General features: G+C 41.3%; 1 protein-coding gene across 2 annotated transcripts; it reads right to left on the bottom strand.

The window, feature by feature from the left end:
- Positions 1 to 169: 169 nt before the first annotated feature.
- On the bottom strand, positions 170 to 24,449 carry ALAS2 (5'-aminolevulinate synthase 2). 2 transcript variants are annotated; one of them, XM_036084554.2, is made up of 11 exons: positions 24,365 to 24,449; positions 19,138 to 19,333; positions 18,353 to 18,475; positions 17,406 to 17,516; positions 14,558 to 14,780; positions 13,817 to 14,001; positions 8,501 to 8,680; positions 6,325 to 6,489; positions 5,497 to 5,765; positions 4,210 to 4,372; positions 170 to 455 (listed from the first exon to the last, which is right to left on the bottom strand). In XM_036084554.2, the coding sequence occupies exons 2-11, from the start codon at positions 19,316 to 19,318 to the stop codon at positions 292 to 294; spliced, it is 1,764 nt and encodes a 587-aa protein (XP_035940447.1). In that variant the 5' UTR covers positions 19,319 to 19,333; positions 24,365 to 24,449; the 3' UTR covers positions 170 to 291. The 2 variants fall into 2 exon arrangements, with proteins under 2 accessions (XP_035940447.1, XP_035940456.1); XM_036084563.2 differs by lacking the exon at positions 8,501 to 8,680.
- Between the last annotated feature and the right edge of the window lie 219 nt (positions 24,450 to 24,668).

Below are 24,668 nucleotides of genomic sequence, written 5' to 3'. Positions count from 1 at the left end.
TCACTGTGTAGTTTTTGGCTGCCATCTTCCTCTTTCTGGATCAGTGTCCTTATCAGTAAAATGGGTTGGTCAGACCAACAAGTGATCTATGGTTTCCTCATGGCTCTGCCACTTGTCTGAAGGAGTCAGATATAATGCAGTTTCCTGTCTAACGAAGGGCTACAAATGCTGCAGTTTGTTCTTTATTTTCAGACTGAAGTCAGTGAGAGGCACACAGCGAAGCAGAGGACAGGAGGAGGCTTAGTCCCATGTGAAGTGCAGATGGAGTGGGGCTTTGAGGCAGCTGGCTTCTCAGGCATAGGTGGTGACATACTCGGGCCCCATGTTCCCAAAGTAGGAACGTTCCCACTCACTCATGAGCTCAAAGTGCACAGGCCGATGACAGAAATTGCAGGCAGCCATAGACACATCCTGGAGGGGCAGCCCCACCTCAGTCCAGGCTACCAACAGCTTCTCTGAAAGGTGGTAGGGGGTGGGGAAGGAAAGAATTGGTTAGACTAGGTCTTCTTAATCCCTGTGTCACAATACAGATGTGCCAAGATAATGATCCCCTCAAGCCTCTAGGGTATCTTGGAACCAGAAGTAACTCCTGTTTGCTCCATTGTGTGCTATGAATATTACCATTTGTGTATGGGTGCTGTAATGTATAAATGATTGGGAAGCACTCATTTAACATAATTTAAAGCTGTACTAGCCTGGCCTGGACCACCCCCTGAGTACAGGACATGCTGTGACCCAAGAAGTGAATCCATCATCAGGAAACAGCCTAATGAAGATAACAGTGACAGCAACCATACAGTGTCATCATTTGTGACCTGGGAGTCTGGAGCGGGAGGTGGTCCTGGAGTGGGTGGGAACCCAGAGGAGAGAACCTGACCCCATTGTTGGAAATGCCTCAAGTGTGTGCCAGGGCTCTGTCCTTGACTTTGTTTTTATGCTTACTCTCTGGGAGATCTTGTTTAGTCTCATGGCTTTAAACACCATTTATATGCTGATGATTCTGAGCTTTTCATCTCAGCCCAGACCCCTCTTCTGAATTCTAGACTTGTATATCCAACTGCCTTTCTGTATCTCCACCTGGATGTCTAATCAGCATCTCTAATTTCACATGAGCACAGCTGAGCTACTGATCTCCTTACCTTCCACCAAGTCTACTCTACTTTCAGCCTTACCCATCTCTCAGTTGATGGCAATTCTAGTTGTTCAGTCCAAAAATTTTAGAGCCATCCTTTATTTTTCTCTTTCTCTCTTACCACACATCCCATCTATCAGCAAGTAACCATTGACTTTACCTTCAAAATTTAGACCACTTCTCATCACCTCGAATGCCATCATCAGGTCTGAGTCACTATCCTCTCTTACTTGGATTATTATAGTAGCCCCCAAATGGATCTCTACTTCCACTCATTCTCCCTTCAGTCTATTCTCAACATAGAAGTTGGACCAATTCTGTTAAAACCTGAGTCAACTATGTCACTCCTCTGCTCAAATCCCTCACAAGACTATTTCAGAGTTAAAGCCAAAATCCTTCACAGTCTGGCCTCACATTTCCCCTCACTATTCAGTTTTCTCTTTGCCTCTTGCTTACACAACTCCATCCACATTCATCTCCTTATTGCTCCTCAAATATAGAAGAATACTCCTGTAATAGGTTCTTCCCTGCCTTAGTCTATTCCTTCTGTCTAGGATGACCTTCCCTTTGATATATGCCCAGCTAACTCCTTCACCTCCTTCATAGCTTTGCTCAAGTGTCACTGGAGTGATCTCTACCCCTAACACTCTACTTAATGCTACAACACTCCTCCAAACCAGCCCCTCCACCCCAGCACTTCCTATTCCCTTATCCTGCTCTATTTTTTCCATAACACTTAAAACTACCATGCTATATTCATTGCTTATTTTATAAAATTTTTTGACTATCTCCTTCCACTAGAATGTAAGCTCCAGAAGGATAGTGATTTTGTGTCTGTTTTGTTTACTACTGGATCCCCAGCACCCAGAACAGTGTCTAGCAAATAGTAGATACTCAATAAATATTTGTTGAAAGAATGAATGAAAGGATGACTAAGTCTAGATAAAGGAAGTAAGCCAGAGGAAGGAGTGAGGGAGGGCATTCCAATAAAAAGGGAGCATTTTTAGCAAAGTACCAAAGGTAAGAAAGTAGAGCAAAATAAGGTAATTACAAGTTACTCAGTGTAGCTGGAAAAATAAAATGAATGTGGAAAAGAGGTGAGGGCCTAGAGATCACCATGTTTAAGGCATTGAATGCCATGCCAGGGAGCTTCAGCTGTTCTACAGGCCAGTGATCTCCAAATTTTGGACTGTACATTCTATCAGTATAAACATTTTAGCACATACCTCCAATCTATGTATGTTTTTTATATACGGATACATGTATCATTGTCAGTCTAAATGTTAAAGATCAATATCAGTAATGCCTAATTTCCTATTTTTAAGATTAAAAAAAGGAAACATAAAATTCTAATAACCCCCCTCACCCTATGGGTCATTCGCATACTTCACTTTGGAGGCCACTGCTCTAGTCCAGACAAATAGGAAACATGAAGACGTTTAAGCAAGGGAAGTATATTGTCAGATGTTTGGACAAGAGATTAGAAGGGATCAAGAGAGAAGCAGGAAAATTAGGAAGAAATTACATTGACATGTATTCAAAAAACTGTCAATAGAAAAAAGAACAGATTTGAGAGACTGGGGAAACCATTTGCAGGATTGGGTTGACTGGGGTTAAAGGACTGGTGGAGTCATGGTAAATGCCTCTCATATCTCTTTCCTGCAAAAGCTCAGCATAAATGGACACTCAAAGAACCAAGAATACTGAGGGCTCTATAATTAAAGCCCAGAGCAACTTGGAGGACTGAGCAAAGTGTCCAGGAGTGGATCATCAGCTCAGGCAGTTGTGGTTATGACTGTGGAGGTAGAGACAGACTAACCCAGTTCAAATCCAGGAGCTGTGTGACCTTGGACCAGTTACTATATATTTTTGTGCCTCAATTTCCACATATATAAAAGGGAAATGCTAATAGCACCTTAGCCTCATGAGTATTAGATGAGTTAATACATGCAAAGAGTTTAGAACAGTGCTTGGTGCATGTTAAGTACTTAATAAATGTCGGTTAGCATTATTTGATGTTTTTGAATGAACGCACCTACCTATCTTGTCTTCCTTGAACTCTCATACTACCTATGCTCCAGCAAACAGAATGACTGTTGCCAATGCATGTCTTCTGTTTTCCTATTTCTAGGTCCTTGCTCATGGAATTTCCTTATTCTGGAATGTCTTTGTACTATACCACATGTACTTCAAGGTGCAGCACAAGGAGTCCCTCACCCACAAAGCTTTCCTAACTTCACACTTCCTACTTTCTCTAGCCATAAGTGATCACTCTTCCTCCAGCTCCCAGAGTACTGGAGCTCATCATACTGGACCAGTACTGTCTATGTCTATGTCTGTCTCCTTTTTCAGACTGTCAATTGCCTATATGTCTTTTGTCTAACAGACTTGGAATGAACATCTGCTCTGTCCCAGGCCCTGTGCTAAAAACTGCATTCAATGGGAATCCAGTAAACTTTAGGTGAATTGACCAAACTGGCATCATTCAGGATAAAAGTCAGGCTATTCAGTAGCTCTATAAACCTCTCAATCCAGTCCCTGTCTTATGTTGTCTTTGTAGACTTATAGATTGGCACTCCCTTCTTCCACTCCATTCCTACTACCCTACATTTCAGTAACACCTGCTTATTGTTCGTGATATATCTCAAGCAGCTTCGCACCATTCTCTTTGCCTTTCTTTATGCTCTTCCTTCTGCAAGGAATACCACTTCCACACTCTGTTTCTTATCTTGGTCCAATACCACTCACCTTATAAAACTCAGGTGTCACCTCCACTAGGAAGCCTGTCTTGAATCCTGCATGTTGGGTCAGGCCTCTCCTCTGCTCCCACAACTCTGATGCACTGTCTTCGTTGAAATTTGATCACCTCTTAAAGTCATTCTATGGCTCACCTGAACTGGAGCCCTATGAGTCTAGGGACTGTGTCTCATCCATTTATTACCCTAGTATAGGGTCTGGCACACAATAGATGTTCTAGAGATACACTTTTAAACTGAATGGCATTCATTCCCTCAACTTCTTCAGGTCCTGGGGCTGAAGGGAAAGAGAGTATATAGACACTCATATTGAGGACTTACGCACAAAGTCTTCCATCATCTGAGGGCTGTGGTGGGGAGAGGGTGCCAGGCGCAGCAGCTCTTCACCCCGGGGGACAGTTGGATAGTTGATGGCCTGCACATAGATACCATGCTTGGAGAGCAGGAGATCACAGATCTTGCTGTTCAGTGCTGCATCACCCACCTGGGCACAGGAGAAAAGCCTGTTATTATCTGCTACCCTGGCCCCACTATCACTAGTTCTGTTAAGCAGGTGGAGGGAACCAGACGAAAGATCATCATTGAATTTTGGGACAGATTTTTTTTTTTTTCATAAGGGGCTTTGTGGCAGCTCCAGAATTTCTATCAAGGAGTTGCTCAGAGGCAGCAATTAAATTTGAAGGGGTTGGGATTGAGGTAGTGCTAGGTACCTTGTCTTGAAGCTGTTTGCAGAGCAAGCACACTGGTTTTACCTAGATAGTATGTTAATTCGGGGTGGTTTTGGGTAAGAAGATGAACCCCCTAAGCTACCTCTGGGGTGCTGTAATTGGCTTAATTTTTTAAAAAAGCATATTTCAGAAATAGTCTTTCCCAATTTCCCCAGTATTTCCCACTTATCCCCAAAAAGGAATATTGGCTTAACCCAAGCAGTGACTATTTCTTTCTCATCCATAAAACAGTCACAAAAAAATGTCCTGACATACTGACACACACAAATAGACGTTATTTAAAAAAGAAGTAGCAGTTCATTTTTAAAGGCAGTAAACACACATGGTTGGAAATCCAAAATAGCACTTTTTCCCATGGTTTTTGACTTTCTATTTTCTGACTTTAATTTTTTTTAACTTCAATTCTTACTAAGAAATATGTTTCACATCATGACCGTATTTTACATACACATACACATATGTGTGCATATACACATATATAGAACTGAAACATTTCTCACAAAATGATACCTTCTCCATGTGTGATGTACTCCAACATTTTTTTAGAATTTTTAATACTAGTCATAACATACTAAACTGATCTTGTGACCCACTAATGGTTTTGATCCACAGTTCCAAAAACACTAAATTGTAGGTCATGAGTACCCAATATTGTAAGGGTCAGGACAGTCTAATAATCATGAGATAATAGCTAATGCAAAAAGAGGTGACCAATCCAGAATGACTGATAATTTTTCAAAAAGGGTAACATAGCTCGAAATGAGGGTAGTTAACAGGAAAACAAAGGATTGATAAGAGGAGCAGGTGTTGGTTTGCTGGGTGTGGGAAGGCTCCCAGAAGAGATAAGTGGGTAGGGAGGTGGTCAGGGTGGGGCTCTCACCCGGATAGGGATGATGTGGCTGGGGCAGGGGATGACAGGAAGGCCCCTGTCCATTAGTAGCTGGCGCATGTGCTTGACATTGCGCTGGTGGGCTCGCCTCAGGGCTTGGCCCTCCTCTCCCTTGAGCAGCCGCACAGATTCCAAAGCCCCAGAGAGCACCATGGGAGGCAGTGAAGTGGTAAAGATGAAGCCGGCAGCATAGGAGCGCACCATGTCCACCAAGTCACGGGTGCTGGCGATGTAGCCACCCACACAGCCAAAGGCCTTGCCTGGAGACAAGGAGGAAGAGGAAGATATGCACAGAGCCCATAATTAGTCTGTAGAGGAACAGGATCATGTCCAGATAACACAAGGATGTGCACCAGAAGCTGGAGCTCCAGACTCCTTTTTCCAGGCCTCTGCTTATCTCTCTTGTCCATTTCAAGACAGACAGCTGATAATTCTGCTGCTTTGAGATAGGACTTTCAAGGCCTGCCACATGCAGTGACTAGATAGGCAGTAGCTGGGTGGGGACCTTTAGCTGGTTAGGCCCAAAAGTTGAACTAAGATGAAGCTTGGGGATGGATTGGGGGAGGAATTTAGAACCACAACTCTCCATGTACTGACTTGAACCTGGTTATTTGGCCCTGCTTAGGGTTCTTCTCAAAAAACCCTCCCAGACTTTCTCAGCAACTCTGCAGTGGGGTAAGAGTGGAAGGAGGGACTCCAGGAGTTCCATAGCCTGAGGCTATGAATTTTACCCAAATAACTTCTACAGCTTTGGGGAGGGGGAAGGAAAGGGTCTTGCAGGGGCCTCCTTTCTGGATTATATATAAGGCACTCACTCACCAAGAGTTCCAGAGACAATGTCAATCTTGTACATAATTCCATCACGCTCCCCAATTCCAGCACCCCGGGACCCATATAGTCCTACAGCATGAACCTCATCCACGAAGGTCAGAGCCCCATACTGGTGGGCCACATCACACAACTCCTCAAGAGGACAGATGGCACCTGAGAAAAGCCAAGAAATAGAGGTAGGAGATCACAACCCCTCCCCAGCCCCATCTCCAGTGTGGAATTTGTGACCCATAACTACTTAGGGTTGGAAAAGGGCGAGGGTGTGCACACTTGGGACTATTTGAAACCTTAAATGTGTTGACTGCCTCCACCTCATGCCCACTAAAGGGGTGTGTGTGTGTGTGTGTGTGTGTCTGTATGTTTTCCCTTGTTTGTAATCAAGGCTTGCCTCTGTTTTCCTATTTTTACTTCTGACAATATCTGTCTTCTTGTTCAAGCCATTTTCCAGCCTCTCTTTTCTCCCCCCACCCCAAGTTTGTGTATTTCCACTTAGGGTTGGCACTAGCCCATATGATGCTTTTGTTTTAATAAATTCAAAAGAGCAACTTTTTGCTCCAGGTTAATGCAGTCCTGATTTCAGATCCAACTCATCCCTTCAGGCAGGTACTTTTGGAAGCCTTGTCAGTATCTTTATATTGCACTGGTCCTCCCTGTTTCTTTCTGGATTTCTGTCACTATCTCTTTTTTTTATAGCCATTTCCATTATTATTTCTCTCTCCATTTTTTTGTCTCTGCTTTTGTTTTTCTCTATCCTCTTTCCTTCCCCTCTCTTTTCTCTCTTCCCTTCCCTCTCTTCCTCCCCTCCCTCCATTACTTCTCTTTCTCACTGTTTGTGTCCCTTTCTGTCTACCTCTGTGACTATCTCTCTGCTTCAGACTTTCTTTCCCTGTACCTTTGTTTCTTTTTCTGAGTTTCTTTATGCCTCTGTCTTTTTGTCTTTTCTGTGTCTCTGTGGGAGTGCATTTCTCTCTCATCTCTGTCAATATTGTTACCTGAGGGAACCCTCCCACAGGCTGTCTCAATCTATTGAATGAAAGAGAATTAGAAGTAATCTGTTCGCTCCTCACTATTTTTCATACAGATTTACCATTTTCCTATGTTATTCTAGATGTCTTCTATGCTGATAATTGTTTATAAGGTCTTCAAATGGCTGTGAATCTCATATATAGACTTTGTAGCCACTCTGCATATATAAGAACTCATACCTTCTGTCATTCCCCATCTGAAAAATGCTGAGGTGCAGGGAGTTGGAATACAGAATAAAGTTCTTCAGGTGAAACAGGGGCTCCAAACCAGGATTAAAGAATGTGAGCAACTCAGGACAACATGAGGGGAGAAAATCACTGGAGGTGGAGCTCAAGACAGAGAGAGATGGCTCAAGCATCATTTCAATGGAAGAAATTTAGCCCTAGAATTGATAGTTTAAGTAGTGTCTACCAACAAAATAAGGAGACATTCATTTGTAAATGTAAGGAAGTAAAATAATCGCAACATGGTTTCCACTATTATGATATTTACTTAGATCATAATAAATGGAATGACTTCCATTGTCTCTAATTCTTACAACCAGTTACTTTATGTTGGGGAAAACTGAAGCTCAGGGAGTTGAAGAGTTACCCAAGATCATAGGAGCAAGTAAGTGCCAGAGGTAGGATTCAAACCCAGGTCTCTCTCATTTGAAAACATGTTTCAATTCCAATGCTTCATACTGGAAGAATCTCCCAGGCAATGGTTTGTAAAATTTTTCATTGCAGAAACCAGACAGTAGAGTGATTGATTTGCACATCATTTCTAATGGAGGGAGTGTTGTGTGAAGGAATTGGAATCATATGTTCTAGGGTACAAATACTCTGGCACCAATTTACTGAGCCAACCAAAACAAGTTGGGTGCTGCCTCTGAACTTCAGTTTCTTAACCTGTAAGATCAGTATAATAGCTGCCTTTGGCATTTACTGGCTGTATGACCTTGGGCAAGTTACTTGTTTGTGTCTCAGTTTCTTCACGTAAATAAATAGAAATAATAATAGCAAAGACCTCATAGAATTATTGTGAAGATTAAGTGAATTAATATGTGTAATATACTAATAATTTTGCTTGGCATATAAACAAATTTTATACATGTCAGCTATTATCATTGTTATCATGGTTTTTATGATATACATACCATCCATGGAGTGAACAGTCTCAAAGGCCACAATTTTGGGTGTCCTAGGGTTGGACTCCTTTAGAAGTTTCTTCAGGTGATCAGGGTCATTGTGCCTGAAGACAAACTTGGCTGCTCCACTGTTGCGAATACCTTGGATCATTGAAGCATGATTGCCTGCATCTGAGTAAATCTCACACCCTGAAGAACCAGATGCATATTCCTTAAGCTTCTGTTCCAGTATTTCCACTTCAACCTCAGGGCTGAACTGACAGGGGCAGAGAGCCAGCTGTCCCTCCCTTTGAAGACCCTGTCTGCTTCCCTCTCCTCTGGAAGCTTTTGTGACACCTCTTCCTCCCTTGAAAGAACTCCCCTGCCCTGAAATTCTGACCCCTACACCCTTCCCTTCAGTCATTTCTAAGCCTGATCTGGCACTATCTTGGGGTGGAAGAAATTTAAATTCCCAAGAAGCTCTAGAGTTTCTTGAGGACAGGGTCTAGGTTCCTACTCCCAGATACATAAGATCAAGCCTTGGAAAGGAATTTATCCCAGGGAATGTTCCTGATAATAGATTCTTCCTGGTCTAGGTGAAATCCCACCTCTTCCAGGTAGCATCCCTCTGCTTATAGTTATAGGATGGATACTTAACAGATTTTCCATTTGAATCATAAGCTCATGGCATGTCAGAGCAGAACAGAACATTAGTGAACAGGGAGTCCAGCTCCTTAACTATTATAAGTGAGGAAGCTAAGCTCTACAGAGGGGAAGACCTTTCTCTAGGGCCTGAGGAATGCAGGGCTTTTCACTGAACAAATATGAGAGAGCAGATGGAGGTGGGAAGTTGGTGGAGGAAATTGATTCTTGGCTCCCCCAAAATTGCACTGACATCAAGGAATTGTGGCCTTTCATTAGAGTAAGTTATCACTTATCACTTCTAACTGAGGAAATCAGGCATGACTTCCTAGAGGACCTGTCATGAAGGAAAGTAGACTGGGAGTTTCTTGAGAGCAGGAATTACACATTTTTGTTGTTGTTAATGCAAGAAGATGTTATTTGAAGGATGCATTATACACAATATAGTTCCAATGAGTTAAGCATATGGCTATTCCCATATGCTTCTACAAATACCTTTACAAACACTTATATCTTAGTGAAAGATGTTCCTTGAAAGATGCATTATACACAGTGTAGTTTCAATGGGTTAAACACATGGCTATTCCCATCTGCTTCTACACATAAGTTTACAAACATATGTTAATGAAAAATGTTATTTGTAGCTTTGATTTGTATTTCCCTGATGATCAGTGATGTTGAGCACCTTTTTATGTGTCTGTTGGCCCCCTGTATGTCTTCTTTGGAAAAATGTCTATTTATGTATTCTGCCCATTTTTAAATTGGATTATTAGTTTTTTGGGTGTTGAGTTTTATAAGTTCTTTATATATTTTGGATACTAACCCTTTATCAGATATGTCATTTGCAAATATCTTCTCCATTTCATAGATTGCCTTTTACTTTTGTTGATTATAAACTACCAACACTGAAACAGGAAGAAATAGAAAACTTGAACAGACCAATAACCAGCAAAGAAATTGAATCAGTAATAAAAGAACTCCCAACAGACAAAGGCCCAGTGCCAGATGTCTTTATAGGCAAATTCTACCAAACATTTAAAGAAGAGTTAATACTTACTCTTCTCAAATTATTCCAAAAAATTGAAAAGGAAGGAAAACTTCCAAATTCATTCTATGAGACCAGCATTACCCTGATACCAAAACCAGATAAAGACTCCACTAAAAAAGAGAACTATAGGCCAATATCCCTGATGAACATAGATGGGAAAATTCTCAATAAAATATCAGCAAACCAAATCCAACAATATATTTAAAAAAAAATCCACTATGATCAAGTGGAATTTATTCCTGGTTTGGAAGGGTGGTTCAGTATTCGCAAATCAATCAATGTGATACACCACATTAATAAAAGAAAGGATAAGAACCAAGTGATCATTTCAATAGATGCAGAAAAAGCATTTGGAAAAGTACAACGTCCATTCATGATAAAAACCATCAACAACGTAGGTTTAGAGGGAACGTATCTCAATGTAATAAAGGCCATATATGAATAACCCACAGGCAATATCATCCTCAATGGGGAAAAACTGAGAGCTTTTCCTGTATGGTCAGGAACAAGACAGGGATGTCCACTCTCACCACTGTTATTTAACATAGTACTGGAAGTCCTAGCCACAGCAATTAGACAAGAAGAAGAAATAAAAGGAATCCAAATCAGTAAGGAAGAAGTGAAATTTCCATGACTTGCACATGACATGATGTTCTATATAGAAAACCCAAAAACTCCACCCAAAAATTGTTAGAACTGATAAATGAATTCAGTAAAGTCTCAGGACACAAATAAATGTACAGAAATCTGTTGCATTTCTATACACTAATAATGAAGCAGCAGAAAGAGAAATTAAGGAATCAATCTCTTTTATAATTGTACCAGAAACAATAAGATACCCAGGAATAAACCTAACCAAAAAGGTGAAAGACCTGTACTCTGAAAACTATAAAACACTGATGAAAGAAATTGAAGATGACACAAAGAAATGGAAAGACATTCTATGCCCAAGCATTGGAAGAACAAATATTGTTAAGATGTTTATACTACCCAAAGCAACCTACATATTCAATGCAATCCCTATCAAAATATCAACAGTATTTTTCACAGAGCTAGAACAAACAGTCCTCAAATGTGTATGGAACCACAAAAGACCTTGAATAGCCAAAGCAACCTTGAAAAAAGAAAAGCAAAGCTGGAAGCATCACAATTCTGGATTTCAAGTTAGATTACAAAGCTGTAGTGATCAAAACAGTATGGTACAGGCACAAAAACAGACACATAGATCAATAGAACAGAATAGAAAACCCAGAAATGACCCCACAACTGTATGGTCAATTAATCTTCAACAAAGCAGGAAATAATATCCAATGGGGGCGAAAAACAGACTCTTCAACAAATGGTGTTAGGAAAACTGGACAGCAACATGCAAAAGAATGAACTGAACCATTTTCTTATGCCATACACAAAAATAAATTCAAAACAGATTAAAGACCTAAATGTGAGACCTGAAGCCATAAAAATCCTAGAGGAGAACATAGTAACCTCTTTGACATTGGGTATAGCAACTTCTTACTAGATATGTCTTCTGAGGCAAGGGAAACAAAAGCAAAAATAAACTATTGGGACTTCATCAAAATAAAAAGCTTTTGCACCATGAAGGGAATAATCAACAAAACTGAAAGGAATAACATATTTTATCTTTCTGTCTCTGGTACCTAGTATAGGTCTAAGTACAGAGTAGATGCTAAGTAAACATTTACTGAATGAATGGATGGATAAATTACTGATTTATAAGTGAACAAATGAATATATTACTGAATGGAAGAGTGAGAGGAGGGGTATCAAAGATGAGGCTGAAGAAGTAGCTAGAAGCTAGATTAGTGAGGACTTTAGAAGCCATGATAAAAAGTTTGGGTTTGGTCCTAAGGGCAATGGGGATATATTAAAGGGTTTTGGGCAGGGGGTAACAAAGATAGGTTTGCATTTTAAAAAAATACTATTCTGCCTGCTGTGAAGAATAGAATATAGGAGGGCAAAAGTGAAATCAAGAAAATGATGTTGGGGGTGCCTTGGTGGCTCAGTTGGTTAAGTGTCTGCCTTCGGCTCAGGTCATGATCCTGGAGTCCCAGGATTGAGCCCCATATCAAGCTGCCTGCTCATCAGGGAGTCTGCTTCTCCCTCTCCCTCTGCCCCTCCCTGCTTGTGTTCTCTCTCTTGCTCACTCTCTCTCTCAAATAAATAAAATCTTAAAAAAATAAAATGATGTTTGTCTAGGCTAGGATGATGGCAGTAGAAATGGAAAGAAGTTTAATTCTAATGGTTGAGGAGGATGTTCACTGAAAAAATTCCTAAAGAGGCTGGATTTAGTTGGGGTTATGTGTGCTCTCAGAAAAAGTTTCCGAGAAACAGTGGGGATGTTTACAGTATGCTGAAGAATCAATAGGAAGTAAGGAAGTAGATAGCAAGTGTGGAGATTTCTCTCAGTTTGTCTGTTATAGGAAGGAGAGAGATAGGGCAGTAGCTAGAGAGTGATGAGAGGACATTTTTTTTTTTAGATGAAAGAGACTTTAGCATGTCTAAAGAGGAGAGGCTAAAGATCTAAGAAGGAGAGAAGGAAGTGATAGATCAAGGTTCCTTTGGAGGCGGAGAGGAATGAGACACAGAGCACCAGCAAAAGGATTAGTCAACAAGAAAAAGGGCACCTCTTTCATTGTGACAGGAGAGAGAAAGTGAGGAGAGGACATGTGGGGATGTTTGTGAGTTTGTAGGTAGTTTGTGTCAAGGAGTTGAGGACATTGCTACTTGAAGACTTCTATTTTCAGTGAGGAAGGAGTTGAAATTATCTGCTGTGGTTGAGGGTAAGGTGGAAGTGTAGGAAGGCTAAGAAGACTGGGAGGTTTGCAAAACTGCTCTGGAGATTTGGAAGACTGACCTTGGAAACAGGATTGCTAGACAGCATAGAGGACCTGGTAAAGGTTGGGGACCATGAATTTTTAGTGGCTCCCACCTGAATAATTATATGCACCTAGGATTGACATGAAGAAGGTGGAGAGTTATATTCATCTGTGGTTGGGGATGTGATGGAATGACAACAGGCATATGAGTTGAGGATATTATTAGCTAGAGAGTGGGAGATTGGGAAGATCAGGTCCAGATGGGATACAATGAAGGGATTGGCTTTAGGCAGAAGAGTTGTGCCTTCAAATTGTAAAAGGAAAGAATGAAAGAAGCATAGATGAAAAATCAGATCAATTTGTAGGTTTGATGGTTTTAAGTTAAAAGAGTTTCTGTCTGGTGGCTTCTGTTTTCTTTGTGATATGAGATGTGAGGTTATTTGCTAAGATGAAAGAGGAGGTAGTCACAGGTTTTAAAAGAAAAGAATATTTGAAGAAAGCTAGTATAGGGACATAAAAGAACTATTTATGGGTGTTAGGAGCCCAGGTGAATTGGGGGGAGGGGGTGATAAATTTATGGTGTTACCCTTCTGTGAGGTTGGGCAATGTTCCTCAGTAGTACTCTTCAGCCTAACTGAAGAAGGTGTTAAATGAGAGGGATATAGTCATCCAGTGTTGAGGATACATAAAGTGGATAAGAAGGAAGGGCAATTGGGAGCAAGTGAACTCAGAATAGAGGGAAAAGGTGATAAAGGCAGTGAGACTGCATTCTGTAGTTCAAGATACCAAACCTGAACAGAACTCAGGCCCCAGGCTTACCTGGCAGGATCTTTGCCAGGGTGAAGAGAGTAGAGTCATTGGCCACAAAACAGGAAGAGAAGAGCAGGGCTGCATCTTTTTGGTGCAGCTCAGCCAGCTCCTGCTCCAGCTCCACATGAAACTTACTGGTACCTGAAATGTTGCGGGTACCACCAGCTCCAGCTCCATGACGCTGCAGGGTCTCCCTGGCCAGGAGAAAACAGAGGGAAAACACGAAGAGGGAAAAACCCTGGTCAGGCACTGAGGAACTACACAGGTTTCTCTTCACTGATGGAGGTCAGTGTTGACTTAGTGATCCTATATGAGCTGTGTCCTATATAATCAAGTAGAGGGCAGGATGGAGACAGTGAAGATACATGGGTACTCCTCAGGCTGATGGCACTCAGGGATAGAGGGAGAAGCTAGGTTGAATTTGAACAGCTTGGAAGACCTTCTAGAGGAAGTCACACAGTATCTCTGGCAATACTCATTCTGTAACCAGAGTAAGAGCTCATGGAAAGTGGACCTTGCTTGGTCTTCTCTCTTTTCCATAGAACTGGACAATCAAGAGTTTGGAAATCATGGTTTGTTGACTGACATGGTTCATATCTGAGAATTAGATATGCTGGAAGACCATGGACAAAAGGGGTGGTAGGTGGAACTCAGGTTTCCACTCCCAGCTCTGCCTTTCCCTTCCATGTGTGGCTTTGATTCTTCTCTGTATGTGTCCCCACAGCTCATGCCCCAGATCTTACTACTCACTGTGTAGCTTGCAAAATCCGAGGGTGCCGGCTCATGCCTAGGTAGTCATTACTGCACCAGACAGACACATCCTTTGAGGCCATAGATGCCTCAGAGAAGTGTTGGGCAAAGGGGTATGCATCAGCCCAGCGGTTTACGGTCTTGAACACACGGTAGGTGTGGTCCTGTTTCTTCTCAATGATCTTATGCCTGAAAAACTGGTCATAACCAAAAACATGGTTTCCTGCAGAAGTAGAGATGGAGATGAAAGGAATTCATTTTTAAATCACTTCCTGAGTAGTCCATATTTTATCTGTGCTGTTGATTTTGAGTTCTCCAGTTTTCTTTCCATTTATTCATTTATTTGATCAGTCATTAACTTACTGAGCCACAGTAACTCTCCATTATTTCATTCAATCATCCCTTTGCTTTCTCACTTGTTCATTCACTCAGCAAATTATTCATACATTCACTTAGGCTTCCTACCCCTGGCAAGGCCTCCTCTCTTTTTCTAAGGTTATTGTGGCAGCCTTCTTGCTGAAATCAATACTTCTAGTTTCAGTGGAAAGAGTATCAACAGATTTGGTTCCTAGTTATTGCTCTGCCACTTCCTAGTTATGTGACATTAAGCAGGTCATGAATCTATTTTCTTAGTTTTAATTTCCTCATCTGTAGAATGGGGCTAATAATACCTTCTTGGAGACTTGTGACCATTTGATGACAAACAGAATGTCATACAGCCCACCTAATGTTTGGTACATAGTATTATTATAATTATAGTAGTAGTAGTAGCTAATATTTAAATATATTATTATAATCAATATTTAATGAGTGCCTATTACATGTAATGCCTTCTCTTAGGAACTTTATAAATGTTATTTCTTGTATTCCTCACAATAGCCCTATGTGGAAAGTATTATTAGTATCTCCATTTTACAGATGAGGAAATGGAGGCATAGACAGGTTAGGTAACTTGACCAAGGTTATGCAGCAAGTAAGTGACCTACAAGTAAGTGACCTAGAGTTTACTTTTTAAAACTGCTATTTACTGCAAAATGAAGCAATACTATTTTCAGGATAAATTGAAATAATGTATGCCAAAGGACTTGTTAAACTCTAGAACTCTTTATATGAGACAGAAATCATGATTGTTGCAGATGACAAGTTATGTGGTAGGGATGTAAGCTGGTAACATCTTTGCTGCAGGGATGTTTGGAAATATGTATCAAGAGTTTTTAAATGCAAATACTGGCATACCTAGAGAAATATTTACAGCATTGTTAACAGAAAAAATGATTGATATCCAGAACTTATTTTTTAAAAAAACTCTGAAGAATTGGGGTGCCTGGGTGGCTCAGTCGGTTAAGTGTCTAACTCTTGATTTTGGCTCAGGTCATGATCTCAGGGTTGTGAGATTGAGCCCTGAATCAGGCTCCTGCTTAAGATCCTCCTTCTCCTTCTGCCCCCCAGTTCTCCCTCTCAAAAAAAAAAAAAAAAAAAAAGAATAACAAAAACACCTCTGAAAACTTACTATGAAAACTTTTCAACCCAGTAGAAAAATGGGCAAAGAATATAAACATAAAACTCAATAAATGTAGAAGAAGATGCTTAATCAAGGAAAAACCAAACTGCAAAATAAAACTTCCACCGATAATTGATAAAGATTTAAAAGTTTGCTAATATCAAATGCTAGAGAGGGTGTGAGAATATGGATACTCTCTTTGATAACTGGTACACCACTTTGGAAGGCTAATTGACAATGTTTATTAATATTGAAAACGTACACAACCTTACACCCTAAGAATTTTCACCTGTTAATGCTATCCTAGAGGAAAAAAAAAAAAAAAAAAAAAAACCTGACCTATGTGCATTAAGAGGTACATTCAAAGTTGTTTGTTACACCACTATTTGTAATAGGAAAAGTTGGAAGCAACTCAATAGGGGGATAGCTAAATAATCTCTAGTATATCCATACGGGGTCTAAGATAATACTATATGTTATCTTTGAGTACATTTATATGTACATAAAGCCAACATACACTATAAACCAGAATAAAGTGCAAGAAAAATAATAACCTGAATTATAGATGCTTGATTAACTGAATGATGTTGCATCCATGTTACAGAACAAGCTTCAGCCATTATTAATTATTATTTATCTCTAGGCTTAGGGACATGAAATGATGCCCATGATATATTGTTAGGTAAATAAAGCAAGATAACAAAACCAGTAGAATAAAATCACATTTCTAATAAAAGCATGTGTGTGGAGGGAAGCATAGGAGGTGTGTGTGTGTGTGTGTGTGTGTGTGTGTGTGTGTGTGTGGTTAGCTACAGAAAAATATCTGGAAAAAAATATAAAAAGCTAATGGTGGATGGTGGAACTCTGAGTGATTTAAATTTCCTTCTTTATATTTTCCTATATCTGTTGAAAAATACTTTACAATGAATCGTCTTCCTTTTATATTAGAAAAAAGCCAAATTCCATTATGAAAAATGAATATAAACACATACAAGAAAGGGGAAAAGGCTGTCTGTAAAGGGTGAGTTTTTGAGGGAAGCATGGAGAAGAAATAATAGGATAAACCTAGTATTTAATGAGGCCCCAAAACAGCTAGAAACACTTCCATAAATCTAATTTTATTTCTTCCTCATGATAACCTGTTGAGGCAAGAATTAAAATCTCATTAAAGGGAAGTGACATACTTGCCAAAGCACATTGATCCAGCAAGTGCCAGCATTAAAATTTAAACCCAGACTCCCTTTGGTTCCAAAGCACTTCTTTGCCATTTCCTCTACTGTTTCAGAAGCCCCTTCAGCACTCCTTCCACATTCCAACCCCCCTTTATTTCCACTTCAACAAACTCACCAATCATGTTGTTCTGAACCAGGTGTGTGACCTTCTCTGAAATTAGCTCTGGCTCCTGGGGATTGGAGAATGGCTTTCTCGGGCTGGTTGAGGCCAGGGATCTGGGCAGGTCTGACAGAGAGTGTGAGATTCATTGGCCATGAAGAGAGGGGAGAAAAAAAGAAAGCATGTGCTGTCCTCTTTAAACTCAGTACAACATGAAAATTGAAGTTTATGAAGTAGAGAAGCCTGAAGAGAGAAGAGGTATTCTGCAAAGTGAGCCCCTACTCCTCTCCCCAAGTGAAAACTTCTGTGTTAGGACACCTTCCATAAGATGTTACATTTTCCCATTAGGATTTTCCCTTGGGTAAAGTAACTGGGGCAGCCACCCTGAATCTTGTACTTGAGAGGTATATGCAGGGCAGTGTACCTTATTCTTTTCCGAATATCATTAAAATTCAATTTTGAAATTTTTACCTTTAATGATATCCTAAAAGGGCTTATGAAAAATGTCAACAGTGTGGCCATATTTCAAGTGTGATTATCTTGAATAGTCTGCACCAATTGAGTTAACCTTGGGCTCATACTCTTCTAAAAGCTGTACCTGCTTCCAACACTTACTTTTTCATGCAAATCCAGATTGTTGTAATGTGGTATTGCTTAAATGTGGGAGCCCAGACTGTTGGGATCCATTTAGCCACTTGGGAGAGAGGAGGCAGAACTCTAGAGGGCTCATTTTAGACTAATGGCTTAAAGTTTCAAGAGCCTATACATGTATGTGTGTTGGGGAGGGTACATTTCAGTGCACTGTCTAAGCTATTGGCCTACCATGGTCCCCTTGGGAAAGACTGGACTTCCCATTATGGGATGTATACTAGCTGACCTAGAATTAGCCTAGCTCAGGACTGTAATGAAGTGAATTCAAGTATTAGGAGTAGAGCCTGGATGAGGTGGCACTTGACTCCAACCTGTCTTGAAAGTCTTCACATCCTCCTGGACTTCTGGAGCTGCCTTCTGCACAATCTTGCTCTTCCCATCCTGGAGTTCTGACAGCATAAAGGGACAGTGGCTCTTGGCCCAAGATGGAGAGTCTATGCAAAAGTAAGAGAATAAGTGGCAGTGCATTTTTAGCCATAAATTTAGTTTAACAATGATTACTAAGACCAACTGTATCCCAAAGGTCTATCTCAGGCTATGATAGAGATACAGAAATGGATGAGTCTGATCCCTGTGCTAGGAGAGCTTCTAGGCTGGCAGAAATGATATATACTGAAGACACATTATGAACAGTGCTGGGATGAGAGGGAGGACATGGGCTATAGAAGTCTAAAAGAGGGAGGGGACGTGACCCAGAATTGGAATTGGACAGGCTGGAGGTTTAGACAAGCATCACAGAGGAGATGATGCCCAAGTTAAGTGTCACATAAGAAGTGTGAGATACTCTGGTAAAGGGTATGGGTGAGCGTCATTTGACAGGACCAAAGACACAGAAGCTTGAGACAATAGAGTTGATCCAGGCAATTTTAAGTAGTATCAGCATGACTGGAGTATATATAGTGTGAGGGGCATGATAGTGAGACTCTTGAGAGATATTGGCAGAAGTCAGAACCCAGGTGTGTTTTGGGACCAGCTCATTTAGCCTTGACACTTTTCACATGAACCTTCTCATTTATTAGGCAATGATGGTCAGTATGACTTGGAACTTTGTCTCCAGGACCCAGACATTCTCCCCCATTTGCCAGAAACTTCTTACCTCCTCCAGCCTTGGTTGCCTTAAGGTGGATTTGAGAACAGGTTGGTCCATAGGTGGCCAGTATAGGACAGCGTCCAGTACCAAACAGGAACTGGTGAGTCTTAATCATCTTGCCCAGGAGGCCTATGTGGCCCCGGGCAAGCACCGGACAGCACTGTAGCAACATGGCTGCTGCTACCATCTTGAACCCGAAGTCCTGAACAAGATGTGGAAGAGATAAGAGTCCATCATGAAGGCCTGGCCAAAAGCCAAGGGTCATTCCTGTGTTTGAACCTTTGCCTTTAGCTTCCCACCCAATGCACACTGCCCTCTCCAGAGATGCCCTTATTGTCCTTCCACAGTATGAACTTTTCCCAATGTCAAAATGTACCAACAGCACATCAGGGAGGAAGAAATGAGACCATGACCATTAGACAATGGGGTAAAGGAAAGAGTTCCAACTGAAGGTCAGAAAGCCTAAATTCTGATTCAGACTCTGCCACTGATCCCTTCTGTGATGGTGAGGATTACTGAAGTGTGATTGTATGTGGCAGGATGAGAGCTGATAACCCACCAACTCTCTGATAACACTTAAAGCTAAAAAGTCTTTCTAAGAATATCAACCTCAGTCAAGTTAATATTCAGCCTGCTAATGCAGACAGATGCCATTGGCCAGGGCTCCTGAGGCTTGGCTTAGAGTGTTTACTGAGCAGACCCAACCAGAGAGGGAAAAGGAGCTTGAGGCCACAGGTACCCAGCTTAAGTAGACTCAGGGAATAGGACAAAAGGGCAGGCCCTAGGCCATATAGGCTATGTGCCACCAGACTGGTATTTTGCTGCCTTTGAACTTGCTCCTGGATTTTTTTAAAAGGACAGTTAGAAGGGATGAAAACAAGACCAAAGGGGTCTGGGAAACAAGTCTATGCAGTAATGAAAGAGGCAGAGGATAAGACAGAGAAGAGAAGGGACAGAGTGAAGATCAGAAAAAAGATAACAGATACCCATAGTAGGCATTCAATAAATATGTGTTGAATTTGGGAGTAAATTAATGAATGAATAGGGACTGAAGTAAAGTAAAGAAAGGAAGGGTAGGGAAAGAGTCAGAAGAAAAAAGAAACTGGGAAAGATAAAAGGAGGAAAGTGAGAGAGAACAAAGGTACAGTGGTAGTGGTGAAGTTAGAAGAACAGAAATTGTGGAAGAGAAAGAGGTCAATAACATAGGGAAAGGGGATAGGTTTGTGATATGAATAGGGAGAGGAAGACTGATCCAGAAAAACAGGAAAAAAAGATGATGGGGAATACAAAAGGATAAGGAAAGAGACTTAGATGAGAGAGAGAGAGAGAGATTGAGTGACAGAGCAGAGGTAGAGGCAGAGACATACAGAGGGACAGAAAATGGACATGAGGAGAGATCAAGGAGCATACAGGAATATACAAAGACTCAGAAAACTCAGCACAGAAGAGGAGGGAATCCAGCAGGAGGAGAGTCAGTCAGGCACAAAGATGAAGGATAAATGCTGCCAGAGATAGTGGGGGTGGAGGAGAGCAATACAGAAGAGTTAGGGTAGGAGGAGATCGACCCTACTGAGCGAGATGAGAGAGAGAGACTGAGCAACAGAGAGAAAGGAATAGAGACAAGATCAAAGGATAAAGATGGAGAGGTGGTTAAGTGTTGAGGGTTGGGATGAGGGAGGGCTAAGAGATACAAAGAGAAAGACAAAGAACAAGAAGGAGAAATAGATTAAAAGGAAAAGGGCAAACCGGAGATCCAACATCAGAGGGTGAGACAAAATATGGGACAGGACAATAGAAGAGATATGGGGGAATGTGGGAAGACTAAGGTCCTGGCACGACCAGGAGAGCTACTGAGTAGAATCTAGCAGCACCTCTAGTATACAGGACTTTATATTCTAAGGGAAAAGTAAACAGGAGGAGCTCATGGCACTGTCCTCATATGGCAACCTCCTTCATTTCTTACAGAGCAACACCTCTCCCCCTAATTCACAAAGCAATCTCTTCCCCTTGTTCATCCAAGAGCATTTTCCCTCCAACATTCACAGGCTGTCATAGGAGCATAGGTCAGTATGTGGGGCAGGGTGTGTGGTCCCTGAAATTGGGAAAGGCCAAGGGGTATTAAAAAACTAAATGAAACTCATGTTAAGCCTTTAGGACAACGCCTGGCACATAGTAAGTTTTTAATAAATGTTAGCTTTCCTTACTTCAATTTTGGCTTCCCAACTACCTGTTGGATGTTCTTGGAAAGCCACTTCCCCTCTCTGGGTCTTAGCTTTCATCAGCTGTCAGATGTAAGGTATTTATGCCTACTTCATACGGTAAGTAATGAATTGGATCCAATGCCTACATCGTATGTGGAGATATCAGTTTCCCTTCCCCTGACTGCCTGCAAAGGCCAAAGCACTTAGGGCTGAGTCTGCAGACCACAGATAAAGCTCCCAGTATTTATCACCATTGGGGTCTGACCACTCCCTAAGCTGAGACCAGGGTGTGGGAGAGAAGGAGAGCTCCTTTCTAGAATCATGTCTGAGCATCTGGCCGGGGCTGACTCTGGCAATATGTGGTAAGGATGGGTGGATGATCCAGGGAAAGGCAGGCAAAGAAGATGGCCAGGTTCCAGGCTCCTGCAAACTCCCTTCCCCAACATCAACACTGACAACAATAATGACAACAACATTGGGATATGTAATGGGAAGGAAAGCCCCCAAGAATGGAAGCAGAGTCCAGTCCTGCCTTGGGATTGTGGTAGATTAAGGCCTATTCCCACCCCATGTATAGTTCAATATACTCATCATCTCTAAGGGATTTTTGGCCATGATATTCCCAGGCACCTGGAAAAATATAGACTACTTCTTGGAATTTGTTAAATTATCAAGTTCTTTCAAACTTCAATTCCAATTTCTCTGTTCTGATACTCCTTTCCTTGAATTTGCCCAGCCCCACTCTGCCTGCCCACCTTTATGATCCATAATCTTGCAGTCCAGTTACCTTCAACTCTGTTTCCATTCCATCTCACTACCTATAGTAGTGGGATTGGAGTGAGTAAAATGGAATCAAGAAAGTATTTTAGGCAATTTAGGGTATTAAGAGCACAGTCTCTGGAGCCAGACTTTTTTGCGTCCTGACTCCACCACTCACTAGCTCTGGGACCTTAGAAAAGTCATTATCGCTTCTCTATATCTTTTATCTGTAAAATGTAGATAATAGCAAAGACAAGCTACTTCATGTTGTGCAGATTCAATAAAATAATCTATACAAAGCATATAAAAGAGTGCCTATCTTAGAGTAAATACTGAAAACAATGTTAGCTATTATTTCTATTTTCTACATTTTCTATGTAGAGAAAGTAAAGGTGCATACAAGGAATGCAGACTAGTTCTACACCAGACTAGTTCTTAAAAATTGATTCTTGTCTCAATCCTGATTTTTGTCCTTATCCTATTACAACTTACTATGTGAACTTGGGCTCTGTACTTTCCTTCTCTGTGCCTCAGTTTCTCCACAGGCATTGGACTAGATAACTTAATAGATTTCATTTGGTTCTAATAGTCAAACACTCACAGAGTACTCACTGTGTCAAACACTTGTAAATGCCTCACATGCATTGACTTATTTGATTCTCACAACAACCCTGTGAGGTAGACACCACTATCAACTTTATTTCAAACCTGAGGAAACTGAGCCCCCCCCCCCAAGATTAAGTAACCTATCCAGATCACAGAGCTAGTAAGTAAAAGAAGTAGGATTCAAACCTAGGCAATCTGGCTTCAGAGCCTACTAACTTAACCACTATGGATCTATGATTCAAATATTACTACATATTTTCTTGACTGAGAGCCTGACTCCAGACATTAATCCCTTCTGCTGCACTAACAGTCCCCTTTCTGGGACATTTGATTTTGGACTGTGACAAATGCCTTTACCAAAGAAACAGATTTCTAACTGAAATGGGATTTCAGGCACTGGTGAACATTAATTAATTAATTAATTAATTAATTCCATTTAACAACTTATGCACCCGTTGTGTGGTAATCTTTGCCAGGGATCTTCATAAAACAATGCTTTTACCCAAAGATCTAATGGTGAAATTTCAGGCCAAGTGACAGATCATTACTCAAAGGTGTTCCCTGCACCTTAAAATCCTCTTTCATGTCACCAGCTGATCTGTAGTCCCAGAGATCAGAAGGGCCAACCACAATACTACCCCAGCAGAGAGCTAGAAACCACTCATTGCCACGTTCCTTGTTCCCTCTCTCCCCTTTGTGGCCTGCTTTGCAAGAATCAGTTAGGTCTGGAGGGGATGTGATCACTTTTCTTCAGGAATTGGATGTATCAAGCCTTACTTCCGCTCCTAGCATGCTCTCACCATCATGAAAGAGTCAGAGAATTTTATATACTTGGAATCATAGAACCAGAAATTTTTAGAAACAATATTTTAGAAGACCACAAAATCAAAATTAGAAGAGATTGTAGAGATTATAGGACAAGCACCCCACCCTTTTTTTTTTTTTTTTTTCAGAGAGTGAATGACTTGCCTAGGGTCTCACAGTGAATTAGGGTGAGAATATAAATTTATTGACTTTCAGAATAGGGCCCTTTTAGTGATGCAAAATTCCTCTTCCACCTTCTCTCCTTATTTATACTAATCAACTCTCAAGTCCTTCAGATCTCTCTCTACCTAATTCATCATTCCCATCATCCCCACATTCCCTCAATTTTCTCTGCCTACCTCTGGCCCCTTAGGCACTGACCTACCGAGCTCTGCCATCAGCTGAGCAGAGAGAAAGAGTCAAAGTAAGGGAGGAATGGAGAATTACTGGAAGAAATACCAAGACACCTTTCTGGGAGACAGAGAAGGAAAGGAATAGAGAGACAGAAAAACAGACTGAGAGATGCAGGGTAGAAGAAAGAGAAAAAAAAAAAGATTGAGAGAAGAATGTGAAGACAGAACTCAGGCAAAGGAAAAATAGGAGAAAGCTAGAGGTCAGAGAGAGATGAAGTGAAGTGAAAGATCCTGAAAACTAACAAGGGAGAGGAAACAAGGGGGGACAAGACAAAGGAAAGTCAAAAACAGGAAAAGCCAGAAAAGATATAAGGGGGGAAAAGAGAGAAAATGACAGAGACAGATTCTAAGGAACAAAGTCAGATCCAGTCAGGCCAGAGAGTCAGAATGCTCAGCCTTGAGGTGGGCAGCAGACCAGAAAGGCACACCCACACTGAAAGCAACTCTTACCTGTTGCCCTGCACGGAGGACGAACGAACGACGGGTGGGTGCTGTGGGTCAGGGCCTGGCATTTATCCCTTCCCCCATGGCTCAGCTCCACCCTTCCCTCCTTCTGCTGGCCAGGCTCTCCATTGGCCCCAAAGGTATCTCAGGCTTTTGCTAGAGATAAAACCCAGTGTAGTACCCTGTCACCCAACCCCTTCATTTAGCACTGCCTTTCCATTTTCTTTCTCTTCTCCCTCTGGAGTAGTAAAATGAACTTGCTGGGTTTTGGAATCAGATAATCCATATATAGCTAGGGCAACTTGAGCAA

This window comes from Halichoerus grypus, chromosome X (assembly GCF_964656455.1).
Source record: "Halichoerus grypus chromosome X, mHalGry1.hap1.1, whole genome shotgun sequence".
Taxonomy (NCBI): domain Eukaryota; kingdom Metazoa; phylum Chordata; class Mammalia; order Carnivora; family Phocidae; genus Halichoerus; species Halichoerus grypus.
Note: the sequence above shows the minus strand (reverse complement) of the source record. Positions and strands in the feature narration are given on the sequence as shown.

Excerpts from the sequence above, each read along its gene's own strand:
- ALAS2 (XM_036084554.2), bottom strand. The coding sequence starts at position 19,318 with ATGGTAGCAGCAGCCATGTTGCTACAGTGCTGTCCGGTGCTTGCCCGG. Across the intron at positions 14,781-17,405 it reads GGTTCAGAACAACATGATTG|GAAACCATGTTTTTGGTTAT; the intron begins GTGAGTTTGTTG and ends CTACTTCTGCAG. Across the intron at positions 4,373-5,496 it reads GCCACATCATCCCTATCCGG|GTGGGTGATGCAGCACTGAA; the intron begins GTGAGAGCCCCA and ends TCCTGTGCCCAG.